Raw genomic sequence first — 16,607 nt, forward strand, 5'->3', positions numbered from 1 at the left:
AAGGGGCGAGGTCATGCGCGGCTTGGCATTGCAGCGCCATTATTAAAAATGGCCAAGCCACGCCTCGGAGCGGAGCCTCGCTAGAGGCGGGACCGGCCCTGTTGTGATGGGCCGGGGCTGCGAGAGTCGAGCAGCCCAGCTCCGGCTCCGGCAGGTGGTCTGGAGCCTGGGCTGCAGGGACTTCTGGGGCCCGATCGCAGCAGACTCCAGCCCTGCAAACAGGCAGGCAGAAGGTAGGCGAGGGCGAGGAGGAAAACAGGGGGAAGGGGTGAGAGAGGAAGGTGTTCGTGCTGATGGGAGGGGGCAGGTCAGGAGGAGAAGAAAGGGGAAGGCACCAAGGGAGGGGTGGAGGAGAGACTAATGCCAAGGGGGGCAAGTGCAGACAATGAGGAAAAGGGAAGGAGGGGAGGTGTCAGTGGGAGGGGAGACAGGGTGATGCTGGGAAAGAAGAGGAGAGGGGAAGGGCATTGGGGGCTGGAGGGGGAGTGCTGGGAGAAGGCTTCAAAGAAGGGGTGAGGATTGAGCAAGTCATGTATGAGGGCACAGGGGCGTGAGAGGGGAACGGGGGCAGAGACTGGTGAGGGGGTGGGCATCAGGGAAAAAGGGGGCGGGGCAGGGGCAGTAAGGGAAGGGGGAGGCACCAGGAGGGTGCAGGAGTAAGGGAAGGTGCAGGTGCCAGGGGATTCTGGGGGTGAAGCAGAAGGGCAGGGACCAGCACCAGAGGAGAGAGGCAGTGCAGGTGTATAGAGGGACGTGTTAAGAGAGGGGATGAGGAGGGGTAGCTCACATGATCAGAGTGGGGCTATTGAAGGAGTGGGCACAGGGGGCAGAGAAGGGCTGGTGGAGGGGGCAGGTCGCAGGAGGGCTGAGGGCAGTGAGAAGGGCAGGAATCAGGACAGCAGAGGAGGGTGAGGGGTTGGGGGCAGCAGGCACCAGGGGAGCTGATGGAGCAAGGGGAGGAGACAGGGCAGCAGAGGGAAAAGGTAGAGGTTTATAAGATATTTATTAATAACTTGGGTGCCACAGTGGCGCATCCAAACAAGCCACATGAACTCAGTACTGGTGCACAACACAAAATCCATTCTGCTCATGAGAGGAAACTCTTGGAGGGAACACGTCTCCCAGCCTCTCCGCCCCTGAGTTAATGTCACACACATTGGGTTAATGCAATTGCAGGATAGTTGCATGAGGGAGGTTTGGTGGGGGCCAATCGAATCCCGATTGGTAGGAGGATGGTGGGAAAAGTCCTTCGGGAGCGGGGTGGGTCACATGACCTTTTACTTTTGGTCATGTGTCCATCTTGCCCCGAGAGTGTTGCCTCCAGAGGCCTGGCTAATGGAGGTCAGGGGGTGTGGCTAATGGGGGTCAAAGTACATTTAAAAAAAATTCTTTAGGTGCACACCCTACTGAAATGTGCTGTGCACGCCTATGACAGGAAGCAGTGGAGCATGTAACAGCAGGGCTGGGTCCTAGACAGAGCCGAATGCGCTGCCTGCAGCACAGTCTGAGGGAGGGGATTGGCTGCCGGGGTCTCTGGGAAGGAGAGGGAGTAGGGATGGAAGAGCAAGTCAGGCACCGGGGCACCAGTTTAATAATCTCGCGTAGGGCACCATAAATCCTAAGGACGGCCCTGCCTGCCCTGCTGGGCAAGATGCTCTGGTCTCCCATAACAAAGGCACAGAGTTGAGGTAACAGCCCCCCAGAAGAGACAGAGACGCTGATAACAGCTCTAGGGGGGCTCAGCTACACAGACCTGATAGCACCCAGGAGCACAGACCAACACCCCAATAAATCTGTCTTACTCTGTATAAAAGTTTCACACACACAAAGCTCAGAGTTCGCTCCCTTTATGAATGAGAGACAGATACATCCAGCTGTTGACCCTTCCCACTTGACAATTATTTACATGAGGATTGATAATAAACAAAAGTGCTTTTATTAAGTATAAAAAGTACGTGACCAAGTGAAAACATACAGAACAAAGTAAGCTACAAAGCAAAAATAAAACAAAACATGCCAGATAAGCCTAATGCACTAAGAGAAGTTGTTACAAAACAAAACTCCTCCATATTTCTTATTTCACCTAAAATCCTTCAAGTTAGAGCTGATCTCTTCTCTAGCCTGGGTATAATAGCTTCTTCCTTCATTAGTGTTCTTTGTTTTCAACAGGTCTCTCTCGCAAAAAAAAGCAAACATGATTCTGGGATGCATTAACAGGAGTGTTGTGAGCAAGACACGAGAAGTCATTCTTCCTCTCTACTCTGCGCTGATTAGGCCTCAGTTGGAGTATTGTGTCCAGTTCTGGGCACCACATTTCAAGAAAGATGTGGAGAAATTGGAGAGGGTCCAGAAAAGAGCAACAAGAACGATAAAAGGTATAGAGAACATGACCTGTGAAGGAAGATTGAAAGGATTGGACTTGTTTAGTTTGGAAAGGAGAAGACAGAGGGGACATGAGAGCCGTTTTCAGGTATCTAAACAGGTGGCACAAGGAGGAGGGAGAAAAATTGTTCTCCGTGGCCTCTGAGGATAGGACAAGAAGCAATGGGCTGAAATTGCAACAAGGGAGGTTTACGGTGGCCATTAGGAAAAACTCCTTCCTGTCAGGGTGATTAAACACTGGAATAAATTGCCTAGGGAGGTTGTGGAGTCTCCATTGTTGGAGATATTTAAGAGCAGGCTGGACAGACATCTATCAGGGATGGTCTCTGGTACTTGGTCCTGCCGTGAGGGCAGGGGACTTGACTTGATGACCTCTCTAGGTCCCTTCAAGTTCTAGGATTCTATGAACTTGAAGTCTTTCACATCAAAATGTGAGGACTTCAGTAACTCAGCCAAAAGTTATGGGCCCATTACTGGAGTGAATGGATGAGGTTCTAGGGCCATCTCTCTGCAGATCAGACTAGCTGATCACGACAGTTCCTTCCAGTATTAAAGCCCATGAGTGATAAAACCTGGAACAGAGTTAATGGAAGGCACTGGAATGGAAGGCAGGAAATGATAACGTGATGCAAGTTTGTGAGGAAAAGTCAATGAAGGATAAATTAACGCCAATGCCTAGAAGGTAGAAAACAGTTACATGATGTAATACTTCACCGGCTTTATACAGCAATTTCAATGGCTTTTTATTTATTATGCAATGGCAGAGGTTGCTTCACGGCTAAGGGGGTAGAAGCTACCTTTCCACTGTAAAACCACTTTTCATCCTCCTAACTTCTCAACACATGGACAGACTTCCTAAAATCTTGTAATTCACACCTCATTCTACAATCTCCTTATTCCAGAAAGCTTGGTCAAAATCAGACAAAGAATATAAAAGTTTTGGTTTCCTAACAATTTGGCTGCAGTTAGGTTTTTTTTTTTTTTTTTTTTTTTTACAAAAAAAATCTATTGCTATTTTGGTTCATGATCTCTCTAAAATGGCTTGCTCTAGTAACTGGATATTTGTTTTACTCTGTTGGGATTGCTGAGAACAAGTGCCTTTCATTATATTTGGTACATTAGTTGGTCTTCTTGAAAGAGAAACATTTAGTATTATGTAAATAAAATGGATTCAACTTCTTACAAGCAAAGCATACTAAATGATTGCTCATATTATAAAGAAACAATCATAATGTGGCCAGTCATTAGAATTGGTCAGAAAACTTTAGCAGAACAGAAAGTAAAATGTATTAACCTGAAAGAAAGAACACTTAACACTGAAAGCATCTAACAATAGAGTTTTCCTACATTTTTTCTTTATTATTATCCTTGTTTACTAGTATCCTTTTTAAAAATACCAATGCATCTTTTGCAATATGTTATAAAATTGAAAATGTGTGTGTCTTGAAAAGAACTGTAGCTTAAGACTTGACAGTCAGTCAATATTCAGAAAAAATCATTATTTTTAATTGGAGAAAATAAACATTTTCCTGGCATTACAATTCTAAAATTATATTATACTCATATTAATGCTGTCTTCATCTAAGAAACCATTCCTGCAAAGAAGCAGATACATGCTTCAATGTATGTCTACTGAACAATTCCACTGACTTCAAATGGAGCTACTCACATGTGAAGATAAGCATTTGCGTAGTTTTTGGGACCTAAGTGAATGTCCAAGGAAAACAATAAATTATTTCAAGCACTAAAGACAAAAGGATATCTAAAAGGAAAATCAGGTACAAACGAAACATTCCTTCCTGATTTCATGGATGGCAATCACATTTTTTATGCTAGTAGCTGAAATTCATAAAGTTCCACATATATATTTAATTAGGTTAAATTGTTGAATGTGGACATAGATCTGATGGCTATAGTCAGGAAAACTGCACATTACACAATATGAATGTTACATAATGAATTACAAATATTTTATTGTTTAAGCTGGAATGGGGAGGCCACACTTTTCTGTAAAATGAAAAAGCCGCGAGGAGTCCTGTGTCACCTTATAGACTAACCGAAGTGTTAGTCATGCATCTGACGAAGTGGGTCTTTGCCCACGAAAGCTTATGCTCCAACACTTCGGTTGGTCCATAAGGTGCCACAGGACTCCTCGCGGCTTTTGCAGATTCAGACTAACACGGCTCCCCCTCTGATACTTGAAAAATGAAAGATCCACAAACCTCATGCAAACCAACATAACTGTTACGTACAAAATACTAGCAGTAATCAAAAGTCATAAAATGACCAATATATACATCTTTGGTAAATATATTGTCCTGCCGCCCACCAAAAAAAATCACTTAATAGCAGGATATTATTAAAGGGAATCACATTAAATTTTTATTTCAAAAAAATGTAAGAAGTGTTTATAGGATTAGAGCCTTATTTTTTCTTGTATTTTTCCCCAAACTTTTATGAAAGACAACATTATTTATTTCCACTAAACATGTTCCCATAGACTGAGAGATGGTGTTACAGAAATCTTTCTGGGAATCTACCTGTAGTAGTACAAAAATTGTATTATTACATTCATACCATCCATGAATTGATTTTGAGGCTGTAACAACATTCTTTGGCTATATTTTGACCTTAGGAACACAATTTCTTTGGCTGTGAATGTGGCGACCTACAGAAATCATGTGAAAGTTGAAAACATTTCCTGGGACATAAATCTTTTGTAACTGATTATTGAAATACAAGACAACCGCAGTTTTTGCAAGGGGAGTGTGAGGAACAGAGAATTACAATTATTAAAATCATTAAAAAATTGAACCTGTTAGATCTTGCAAACTAATGGTACACTCATTGGGAAAGTGTAAAAACACCCATTGTGTGCTTTATCATCACAAAATGAGAGCAGGTGCCTATTATAACCGGCTCTGAGAGACAGTCCACACAGTACGTAAATCACACACGATTACACTTTTTAACAAAGAAATTTGTAGTAACAGATTAAAGTTCATCCTAAACCTTCTTCCCATCTTGCTTCTAGGACTCCTAAGGCCGGACTGGTCAGTTCAAACTTGTTCTCCTATCTCTAGGGCCACTCCCACCATAGTTTGTTTCTGGGAGAGATAATGAATCCCCTCCTCCCAGTGAGTATGCAGGATCTCTGGGCAGCAGCAATGACGGGCTAACAGGGCCAGCTCACAGGCAATCCGGACTCTCTGCTATGCTACCCTGAAAACGTACAACCTTGTTTTCTGCAGATTCAATAGCTTCCATCTCTGATTCACAGTTTTATTTTCCTCTATCCCTTGTAAACCTGGTGTAAGGCTATTTAAAATACCCAGTCATTTTTCTGGCTCAGCTGTAACTTTTATTTTCACTTACTCTGGGCCAAATTCTGAAGTGATATAAAAATGTGCAGTAAAGTAAATTATAACACTTCAAGTAACTAAGGCTTAATCTAACCTTAAAGAGCCTTTGCTGAGACAAACATTCTGAGAGAGGAAAAAAAAATTCTTTTTGCCATAGCAGGCAGGTTTCTAGTGTAGAACTGGCCTGAGACAACTTTTATCTACTTCACCAATGTGTAATGGTTTGTCTACAGTAGAGTAATTAATTGACAGCCAATTAACTCAAGTTTGTTATGGTTAATCTGGATTTCCCCCAAACTTTTGTTCCAGGATAAGAACGTGACAGCAATTATACTGGGACAGAGACCAATGGTCCATCTAACCCGGTGTCCTGTCTCCCAACAGTGGCCAATGCCAGGTGCTTCAGAGGGAGCGAACACAACAGGGAATCACTGAGTGATCCATTTGTCATCAAACAGACATTGAAAATAAAGTCTAAATCAACATCCTCTAGGGGTTTTCTAGATGAACAGTGGGTGCACAGCGAGTAGAGGTGTAAAGTTACAGCACTCTGGTGCGTCAAATACCGACAGCGTAGACCTTGCGATTCTGCACTAAAAGTTCCCCAGGACAGTTTGAGCACGTCTATACTAGCGAGAAAATCGACCCTCGGGAAGTTGATCTTCCAGCGTTCAATTTAGCACCTCTAACATAGACCTGTACATCAAACACTGAGGATAGCCCGTCAGCATCTGGTACTCCTCGTTTTGTGAGGAATATGGAAAGCCGATGGGAGCGTGTGCTCCCGCCAACCTCCTGCTGTGCAAACACCGCCACAGCTCCGCTTAGGTTAAGCCGACTCCATCTACGCATGTTGCAAACTTTAAGCTGCCGGATCTAGTATAGACCCGGCCTTAGGGCACAGCACACGCCTCTTGCTGCGCACAATTTGTTTGGGCAAGGCCTTACACACAGAGGAGAGACACAATGAAGGGACTTCCGAGGGTAAATCAGGTTCTAATTTAGGGCTTGTCTAAACAGGGAGTCATTCCTGATTAACTCCCTCTATAGAAGCTCTTATTCCAGAATAAGAATCCCTTATTTTGAATTAGCGTAATCCACTTCCAAATTGGATTAGAATTATTTGAAATAAAGCAGCTTTATTCCAGCATAAGAGCATCCACAGAGGGTTGAAAATTCACACCTTACGTGTGAAGTCCAATTAACTTTCCTGATCTTTATACTTCCCCTCTTAATTTGGCCCACTGTACACTTCCCTGTCATTCAATTAACAAGTGCATTCCATATACTCCTCAACTGTGCATGGATTGGAAGGAGGTATCTTTTTCTTCCTAACCTTCTTTTTTCCCCCGCACATCTTACATTAACTTTTTGTAATTAACATTAACATTTTTGCTCATCTTCTGATGAAGTGGGTTTAGTGTCACAAGGTTTTGTGGGCAATGTTTTTTTTATTTTCTAAGGTACTACAGAACTATTTGTTGTTTTTAAAGTTACAGACTAACACGGCGACCTCTCTGAGACTTTTTTACATTAACTTTGGAAGTCTTGAAGAGACAGCAAATTAATTAAAAACCAAATAACTTGCTTGGTCAATCATAAGCCTACCATGGTGATTCTATGTGCATCTAGACACAGTATATACATATTTAGAATGCAAAAATTTTATTATGATTTATGTTACAGGAATGTACAGACCCATCATTATGGTATCTGCACGTAATATACTCAATTCAGATCCCAGAAACACAATTCCTGTGCATAAAGACCCAAGACCTCTAATCCGCTCCAGACTAATTAGTTACATACTTAATTGCAGTCCACCTACCAGCTCCGTATACAATAACTAAAGAAATGGGATCATCCGAGAAGGCTTTGTTCTCAGCTCCATCACTTACCATTGTATTCAATGGGTCTACACAGAACGTGCCCAGAGCCATCACTACCAATCCCACTTTAGAAATTGTCCCTTTTCTCCACCAACCCTTGTAAAAGGCACTCATTGGTTGTCCTCCCTTCATCCTCCCTCAAGAGCACCTTTATGAATTTGTCAGTCAAAGATGCCAGAAGGCCATTACAGACCTTCCATGTGCCCAGAGAAGACAGGATCTCATCTGACTCACCCAAATGCAAAAATAATGCAGGCTCACTCCTGCCTTCCTTAGATAACAGACTGGATGAAGGATGGTCTCCCCCTCTTTCCCCTTCTAGAAAAGCAGCTTCTGTCCTCAATGCTCAGTTCTTGAACAAAACGAGCCACCCACAGACGCGCCCCATCAAGTCCAATAGTCATGACTGATATTGGCCTTATTTTATCCCACAGTTTCTCTATTGTTTCCATTGGCGTTTCACAACTCCATTATCTGAACATAAAATCTTAAATCCTTTTTGTCTCCCTTCCTGCTTTACTCCACTCTTGCTCTTATCATTGTCTTGACTAAAAAGAAAAGTCACTTGCCTTTGCTAAACAGGATACAGAATCAAAACCTTTCCCATGCAACTCATGCAAACTGGTTGCTTATGTTGTCTTTGTCTACTTGTGTTATTGCTGAAAAACCCAATTCCCATCTGATGGGCTAAAGGGGCAGGGAGCAAAATACTCCAAGTCAGTTTCCCAATCAATAGAAAGAACAAGGATAGCTTATTCCAAAAGGGTTATCACTCACATACTGTTCATGATAAACAGCCTCATTCATTTCTACCCGATACCCAACAAATCCATGATTGTTTGTACCTAGTCAACACATACAGATGTACTTTCTTTACTAGTTAACCGCTAAACTGGCATCACGTAGTACAAAAGAAGAAATATTCAAGAAACAAAACTAAAACAAAAAAGGAAGCAGATCATAAGCAATTAAGCCACACAGAAAAATAAGATACTAAAAATCAGAAACTTCTTCCCAGAAATGCAGTACGAGTGAAGCAATTCACTATGGACATAGTGAGTAAGGCAAAATTTTAAAATTATTGTAACATTAAGATTTGTTTCAATTTCTCAGAATTTCAGGAAATGTACCTCCTTCTAACCAGAATGTCTCTGAATGAGAAAAAACAACCCAAACCTCCTTAACTGTGCAGGTAGCAGGTCCCAAGTAAACTTCAACCACACCAACAGGTATTTGTTGTTCTGTTTCTAAAGACTTCTGGTAACAGGGATTCCATGCCTTTCTTTGGAACCCTAGACTAGCACTCAGCTGTCCTTATCATCATAGAAAACTAGGACTGGAAGGGACCTCGAGAGGTTATCGAGTCCAGTCCCCTGCCCTCATGGCAGGACCAAATACTGTCTAGACCATCCCTGATAGACATTTATCTAACCTACTCTTAAATATCTCCACAGATGGGGATTCCACAACCTCCCTAGGCAATTTATTCCAGTGTTTAACCACCCTGACAGGTAGGAACGTTTTCCTAATGTCCAACCTAAACCTCCCTTGCTGCAGTTTAAGCCCGTTGCTTCTTGTTCCATCTTCGTAGACCAGGAAGAACAAGTTTTCTCCCTCCCCCTTGTGACACCCTTTTAGATACCTGAAAACCGCTATCATGTTCCCTCTCAATCTTCTCTTTTCCAAACTAAACAAGCCACATTCTTTCAGCCTTCCTTCATAGGTTATGTTCTCTAGACCTTTAATCATTCAAAACATTTTTCCTAGTAGTTAACCAAAATCTCCCTTGTTGCAGATTAAACACACTGCTTCTTTCAATGGCTGGAGAACAATCACATATTTTTACATCAAAAGCTAAGAATGGGACACTTCCAGCCTAATTAGCATCGTTAGCACCAGTCCTACAACAGACAGGTACTTGTTTTTCTATTGTAAATATCTTGGTTTCTGTTATTTCCACTCTAGATCATCTGATGAAGTGGGTTTTACCCACAAAAGCTCTTGATACTATATATTTTTGTTAGCCTCTAAGGTGCCACAGGACCACTCATTGGTCTTCTTTATAACAGCCCTTAAAATATTTGAAGATTTATCAAATATTTATGTTTAGTCTTGGTCTTCTCTCAAGACTAAACATGCCCGGTTTGTTTTTTAATTTCTCCTCATCAGTCAGGGAGGTTTGCTAAACCTTTTACCATTTTCTTGCTCTCCTCCGGATTCTGCCTACCCAGCTATCCCCCAATTTGCATTTGGGCCTTTATTTTTTCTCTCTTAAATGCCGAATTTTGCAAGTGTTTTAACTGAATTCCATCTTGCAGATCTCAGTCCAATTCTCCAATTTGTCAATGTTGTTTTGAAGTCTAAGCCTTTCCTCCAAAGTGCTTGCTACCAAGTTTGGTGTCATCCACCAGCTTTATAAGCATTCTCTCCACTCCATTATCCAAGCATTACTAAAAATATTGAATAGTACCCAATCCAGGACTGACCCTTGCAGTATTCCAGTAGATACATCCTCCTAGCTTGACACCAAACCACGGAGCTAGAGATCTCTCTCAGTACAATCTAGCAGTCACATACCTGGAAATAATTACATATCAAACCAGCCCAGAAGAATGTAATTAGAAAAATATGCATGATAATTGGGAATTATTTAAGAACACTTTATTAGATGCCTGAAAAGCCAGAGTCCCACAGTCAAGAAAGAAGGCTGTATTGGTTAAAAAAGTCAGTGTTATTTGGCAAGTAAGGCACCTATAAAATAACTAATGGAAGGAAGGGCACATGAACAGTAATGAATACATACCACAAACCAAGAACTGTGGAAAACTGATAAGAAAAGCAAAGGGACATAAGCAGAAATATAGCATGTGGCTAGCAAAACAACAGACTTTTTAAAGCATATCAGGAACAAGAATGATGTTGGCCGTAACTAGACTGAAGTAAGATTTATCCATAATAATACAGACAATTATTTATGTTCTGTAACTGGGGCAAAAAAACAAATTATGTGGACATATCATATGAAACCACATTTTCTATTCTACTTTCATCTCTGGAGGATGTTAAACGGCAGCTATTAAAGCGAGAGTTTTTTACATCGGCAGGTCTGGATAACTTGCACCGAAGAGTTTTAAAAGACCTGGAGGAGGTGCTCGCTTAACCATTAATGTTAATTTTCAACAAGCCTTTGCACTCTGAGGAAGGCCCAAAAGAATGGAAGACAGCGAATGTTCTGCAAATATTTAAGGATGAGCAACATGACGTAGGTAGCTCTAGGCCTGTCAGTCTGACATCAATCCCAGGCAAGATAATGGAGTAGCTGATACGGGACTTGATTAATAAAGAATTAACAGAGAGTAATATAATTAATAACAATCAACATAAGTGTATTGAAAATAGCTCCAGTCAATCTAACAAATTTTTTCTGAGTCTTACAAGTTTGGTTGATAAAGGTAACTGTGTTGATGTAATACTCTTAGGCTTTTTTAAGGCTTTTGAATTAGTACCACGACAGGTTGATTAAAAACTAGAAAGATATAAAATTGACACGGAACACATTAACTGGATTATAATCAGGCTATCATTATAAACAAGTAACCGTAATCAAACGGATGTGTATCCGGATTGCCATAGGGATTGGTTCTGGGCCCTACGCTATTATGCGTTATTAATCAACAACCTGGAAGAAAACAAACTCAACACTGACAAAGTTTGCAAGTGACACAAAACGTGAGGGAGTGGTAAAATAACGCCGAGGAGAGATCACTGACCCAGAGAGACCTAGATAAGCAAGCACCATGTATTCCAATATGGCTAAATGTAGACGTAGCACCTCCGAGACTAAGGTGCTACAAGCCCATTCATTAATTTTTTTTTAGTTACAGACTAACATGGCTACCCCTCTGAGACTTTTAAATGCAGTTGTGTACTTCTAGGAACCAAGTATGTAGGCCAGACTGGCAGGATAGGAAACTCTACCTGGGAAGCAATGAGTGTGTACAAGATTTTTGTGAGTGGAATGTTTTGGTTTGGGGTTTGGGGTTTGGAGGGGCTAAGGGATAGAGTCAATAACCTACTGAACATGAGCTCCCTGTGCAGCACTGTGGCCACAAGGACTAATGCATCCTGGTGCCACCAGGCTGGACTGCTGCGTCCAGTTATAGCATTCACCATTTAAAAAGGATACTGATCAACAGCAAAGGACTCGGAGAATATCAACAACAGGCCTTACCATAATAAGCCCAAAGAACACAAGCTAGTTAGCTTAACACCAACCAGGCTAAGGCGTGACTTGACTACTGCCTAGAAGTACCTACACGGGGAATAAATATTTAGTAACAGGCTCCTCAATCCGGAAGAGGCTACTCAATTTAGTGGCTGGAAGTGGCATCTAGACAAATTCAGACTGAAAATAATCATTCATCCTTTTAACAACCTACTGTCGCGAATGGTGGAGTTTCCACCACTGACAATTTTTATAGCGGGAGTCAGTGTTTTTCGAAAAGATCTGCTCTAGGAATTATTTGGGGGAAAATCTGTGGTCTGAAATATACAAGAGGTCAGACTAGCTCATCACAATGGTCCTCTCGGGAGGCAGAATCTACGAATCTGAGTCGCCTGACTGAACCCAATAGTCATATTAGCATGTTAAAAGTTAAACACGTGCATAAATTATCCACAGGACTGGGGCCTTTGCAACCCCCTCCAGTTGAATCCAAGAGGATCTGAACGTAATGACGGCAGTACAGAGTAACCCCTCCTTTGGCAGGTAGCAACATTTGAGGATTGAAAGGCCCAATCCTACAGACCCTCTATATACACAAATTCTACATGCGAGGGCTTCAAGAGCTAGGTCCAAAGACTGTACCCTAAAGAATATAAAATCTTACATTACATTTTTTTTAAAGGAAAATCTTTTTAAAATATTAGTTTCTATTGACTTCTCTAACACTTGCATAATCAAAAATTTAATTACACATCATCCAGCAGTGTAATTATACCTACATAACGAAATATATTAGGAAATTATGTATTTAAACAATGTAATAATTTTGGAAATAATGTAACAATCAAATGTCACATTGTGCTTGTGCTAACACTATGTATCATTGAACATGCTAGTATTTTATTTACTTATGTTTGTGACCTCACTGAGGACCAGGTTCCTGGAAAATTCCCATTTCCAAAGTTCTGTCTTTCTATAATTTATGCTACAAAAATTCAGTCTTAAAATCTATTTGCAGCAATTTCTTTTCTTTTCTACCATCAAATAACTCAAAATTAGGCAAACAATTTTTGCTCAATTTTCCCCAAAACAAGTTCCCTTTGAAATGGGTCTAAGACAAAAAATTTCAACCAAAAAGGCTTTCTCCAGAATGCAAGAGCGTTGTGGAAAAAAAGGTTAGGGTGGAGAATTCTATTGTAACCTAAACTATAGCTTTCACCACCAGTAAAAGATATAATGGAAGCCATTGTTTAAAGGAAACCGATATGCACACAGTTAAAGGATGTAAAGGTTGCAGTACACACACCTACAACATCCCCACAAGTTGCAATCTAATGCTATTGCATCTGCAGTCTCTGCAGAGGACATGGGCTACAGATATTTTAAACTATATATTTATTTATAATAAGGAAAGTCACTTATTTGCATTAGCAGTTTAGTACATGTAGAGATATAAAAAGCCCCTTGAAATTTCAAATTTTATATTTTAGATTATAAACTTCCAAGAAATAAATGTGAAACAATGCAACAGAACCTCTTATGTACCGTAACTTAATATATTCCACTATTTATAATCACAATAATAAAGCCATCAATTTATTATATCCCTGGGCCCTGAATACACCAATTATCAGTGCTTCTCCCAAGATTTTAGGGGGAGGATGTGGGAATAGGCAGAGCAGGGAGGAAAGAAGAGACGCGTCAAAAGTTCTCCAGTGGGGGGGGGGGGGGGGAAGCATGACATTAATTTATCTTCAAAAATATTACAGCCAAATGGTTTTAATTTGGTATATTCTTAGACTAATCTGAAGTTCTAGTGTGCAGTTCAATTAAAAGAATGAATGCAGGACATGAATTTGGAAAAGTCACCACCTTTAAGGCTTTTGAATGAAACCAAGAACAAAATATTGACAAGGATTGTTTAATCCAATTTAATGCACTGTGTACAATTTCTACACACGTGATACTCCAGTATGTTTGTGCCACTATTTGCTAATGACTACGGGAGGTTGTTCTATACTTGCTGAAAAAAAAATTCAGGAAGAGGGTGGGTCTTTTTTCTGGAGATCAATGCAAAATGAAAAAAATAAAGTTGCATTTCTGAACATTTTGTCCTCCACCCAACACTTTTCCTGCTTTGCAAGTCTTTCCATCCCTGCACAACCCAACACACGAAATGACTAAATGAGAACAGAGTGAAAAATAGATCCTTCTCCCTGCATTTATCAGGAAGTCCAGACTTGAATTTCAAGCGAATATCAAGTTACAGTGAAACAATCCAAACATCAAACACTTTTCAGGGGGGTTAAATTCAGATTTGAAAAATTCATTTCAGAAAAATTCATTCCAGACTGAAATTTAATTAAAAAGAAGGAGGCTAAATTTCAGTTACTGGAGCAAGGAAGCGCAGGAGTTGCAGGAACTTGTGTTTCAAATTCAAAAATGTTCTTTTCAAATTAAATGCTGCAGCTCTGGAGCCAGCCATCTTGCTATTTTGTCCCCATTTTAGAGAGGAGGCTGTGTCAAGGTTGGTAAGACTCAAATGTTGACCTAATCTTCCACATTCTCTTTTGTGTGCAAAGGCCACGTATATCGTTTATATGTGCTTTTATTGAAACAATGAAACCTTCAGTGCTCCTTTGTTATTTATTTTAGAAAGATCAATACCAAAAACCCAGTATTCAAGGGCAACCCTACAATAACAACCCACTTTGCGTAGCCCCACTACTTGCAGGCAGCCTAATAACAAAATGTGTGCAAAAAAGTAAGAGAAACATTAATTATGGAAAGGTTTCAATTTCAAACTCCAGAAAGGTTATAAAAGAGTGAGAGGTGACAAGGATTTTTAAAATTATGGAAAATATCATGGCAGCGCCCTTTCCAGCTACTTGATTTTTCATAAAAATTAAAATATTCAAATCTGCAGTTAATTTTGTTCATGATATTGTTAATTATGCACATTTTGTATGATCAAAGCAGATTTTAAAATCAATCCATGTAATACTATATTTGTATGATTCACAGTATCTGGAATAGTTTCAGGGTATGTGCAAAAAGCCTACTATGGAAATTTTTCTCTTTAGAAAAGAAGAAGTAGGAAATTAAATTACTGGAAATTATGTTTCAATTATCCCAGGACAAACAATCAAGACAAAAAAAATCAGAAATTCAAAACCCAAACTGGCATTCTACTCTTAATTTTGCTTTCCCTACTGTTTTTCTGCTCTGTGTATAGGATCTTATTGTTTAAAAGCAGTTTTGCATGAAATCCAAAAATCACCAAAAAAATTTTTTTTGGGTGTGTCCACAGAAAAAAAAATTCTGTATTTTTCTTTATTTCTTCATTATTTAAGAGAACTAACTTTAAATATTACAAAATACCAAAATCTGCCCTGCCACCCTACGCTGGCAAGTTGAAAAATTACAATGAAGCACAATTCATAATTGCTTCATAAACAGCAATTCTCCTACTTTCCCCAAAGTAACATTTTATTGCAGTTCATTTCCATGGGCTTGCCTAAAACTCAAATCAGATCCCTTCTGAAGCAGTCGCTGTTTTCCAACCCCATTTTCTTCCAAAACAGGAGAAAAAAACTGAATTCGTCCAAATTCCAGCTTAATTTTCATTTACATATTAACAGGGCTTGGCTTCCAAAAACACCAAATTTGTTCCCACGAACCTAGCTCTCCCAACTAGCTGCTCTGAGCACAGAATCCCCCTTCCTGCCTTGCCTTCCCCCCCGCAAACCCTCGCGATCCAAACTTTTTTCCCCCCAAAAGAAATAAGAAATAGCAAATATTTCCTCTTTTTTCAATTTTAATTTCTTTTTTTTTTTTTTTATTTACGAAATAGTCTCCTCTAGGTGGCGCCGTTTTAATGGAAAAAAATAAAAACCCGACCGTTTGGAGGGGAAAAAAAAAATTAGAAAAAAAATTTTTTTTGTGTGTGTGTTGGGAAAGAGCAAGGGCCCGAAAAGCGGGGGGCCGGGGGCGCGGGCGGCCGGGGGGCGGCGGCGCGCGGCGGCCCCGGGGTGCGGGGCGCCCGGCGGGGGGCGGCCCGGGCTGTCCGAGCTGACATGGCTGCTCGGCGCCGCTTTGTTCCCGCAGCCGGGCCGGGCCGGGCGCCCCGCGCGCCGCCTCCCCGGGGGCTGCCCCGCGGCGCGTCCTCACCTGCTCGCCCGGCGGCTCCGGGGCGCTGGCGTCCGGCTGGCTCATGGGGGCGGCGGGGGGCCCGCGGCTGCCGGGCCTGCGATCCGCTGCGCGCTGCCGCCGCCGCCGCCTTTCCGCCCGGCGGGGACGCGAGCGGGGGCGCTGCCCGCGGCGCGGGTGGGCGGCCGCAGCCCGGTTCCCCCGCGGGGGCGCGGGCCGTCAGCGGGGGCGCTGCGGCGGGCAGGGCGCGTCCCGGTGCGGAGCCCGCGCTGCCGCCATCAGCTCCAGCCTCAGCGCGTCGAGAGCGGGCGGCGGCGGCGGGAGCAGGGGGCTGAGTCTGGCCGGGCGCGGCGCGGCAGGACCCGGGCTGCGGCCCCCGGCAGCGCCGCTCCCACGGGGCGAGGGGCTGGAGTCCCCCGCCTGGGCAGCACCCCGCGGCAGGGGGCCCCGGCCCGGCGAGCGCTCCCCAGCAGGGTGCATGGGGGGAGCAAGGCGGCCGGGCGGGATGCTGCGCTCCAGGGACCCACCTGCATAAAGAACCAGCGGGGTTCTACTTTTTCATCAAGCCCCCCACAGCAGCAAGTTTCCAGAAGCAGGGTG

The 16,607-nt window shown here is 42.3% G+C and overlaps 1 protein-coding gene across 28 annotated transcripts in view; it reads right to left on the reverse strand.

Annotated features, from left to right (window-relative positions):
- The window catches only part of ZNF618 (zinc finger protein 618), a 214,572-nt gene extending 198,280 nt beyond the window's left edge, over nt 1–16,292 (reverse strand). For 16 of the 28 annotated variants that reach the window (XM_075905305.2, XM_075905304.2, XM_075905300.2 and 13 more), the window contains exon 1: nt 16,029–16,292. In XM_075905305.2, the coding sequence (XP_075761420.2) occupies nt 16,029–16,073 (45 nt within the window). In that variant the 5' untranslated portion in view covers nt 16,074–16,292. The remainder of the gene's footprint in view (nt 1–16,028) is intronic. The other 12 variants (XM_075905318.2, XM_075905316.2, XM_075905296.2 and 9 more) reach the window with 2 other exon arrangements.
- Between the last annotated feature and the right edge of the window lie 315 nt (nt 16,293–16,607).

Source organism: Pelodiscus sinensis, chromosome 23 (assembly GCF_052426305.1).
Source record: "Pelodiscus sinensis isolate ZL-2025 chromosome 23, ASM5242630v1, whole genome shotgun sequence".
In the NCBI taxonomy this organism is placed as follows: Eukaryota; Metazoa; Chordata; order Testudines; family Trionychidae; genus Pelodiscus; species Pelodiscus sinensis.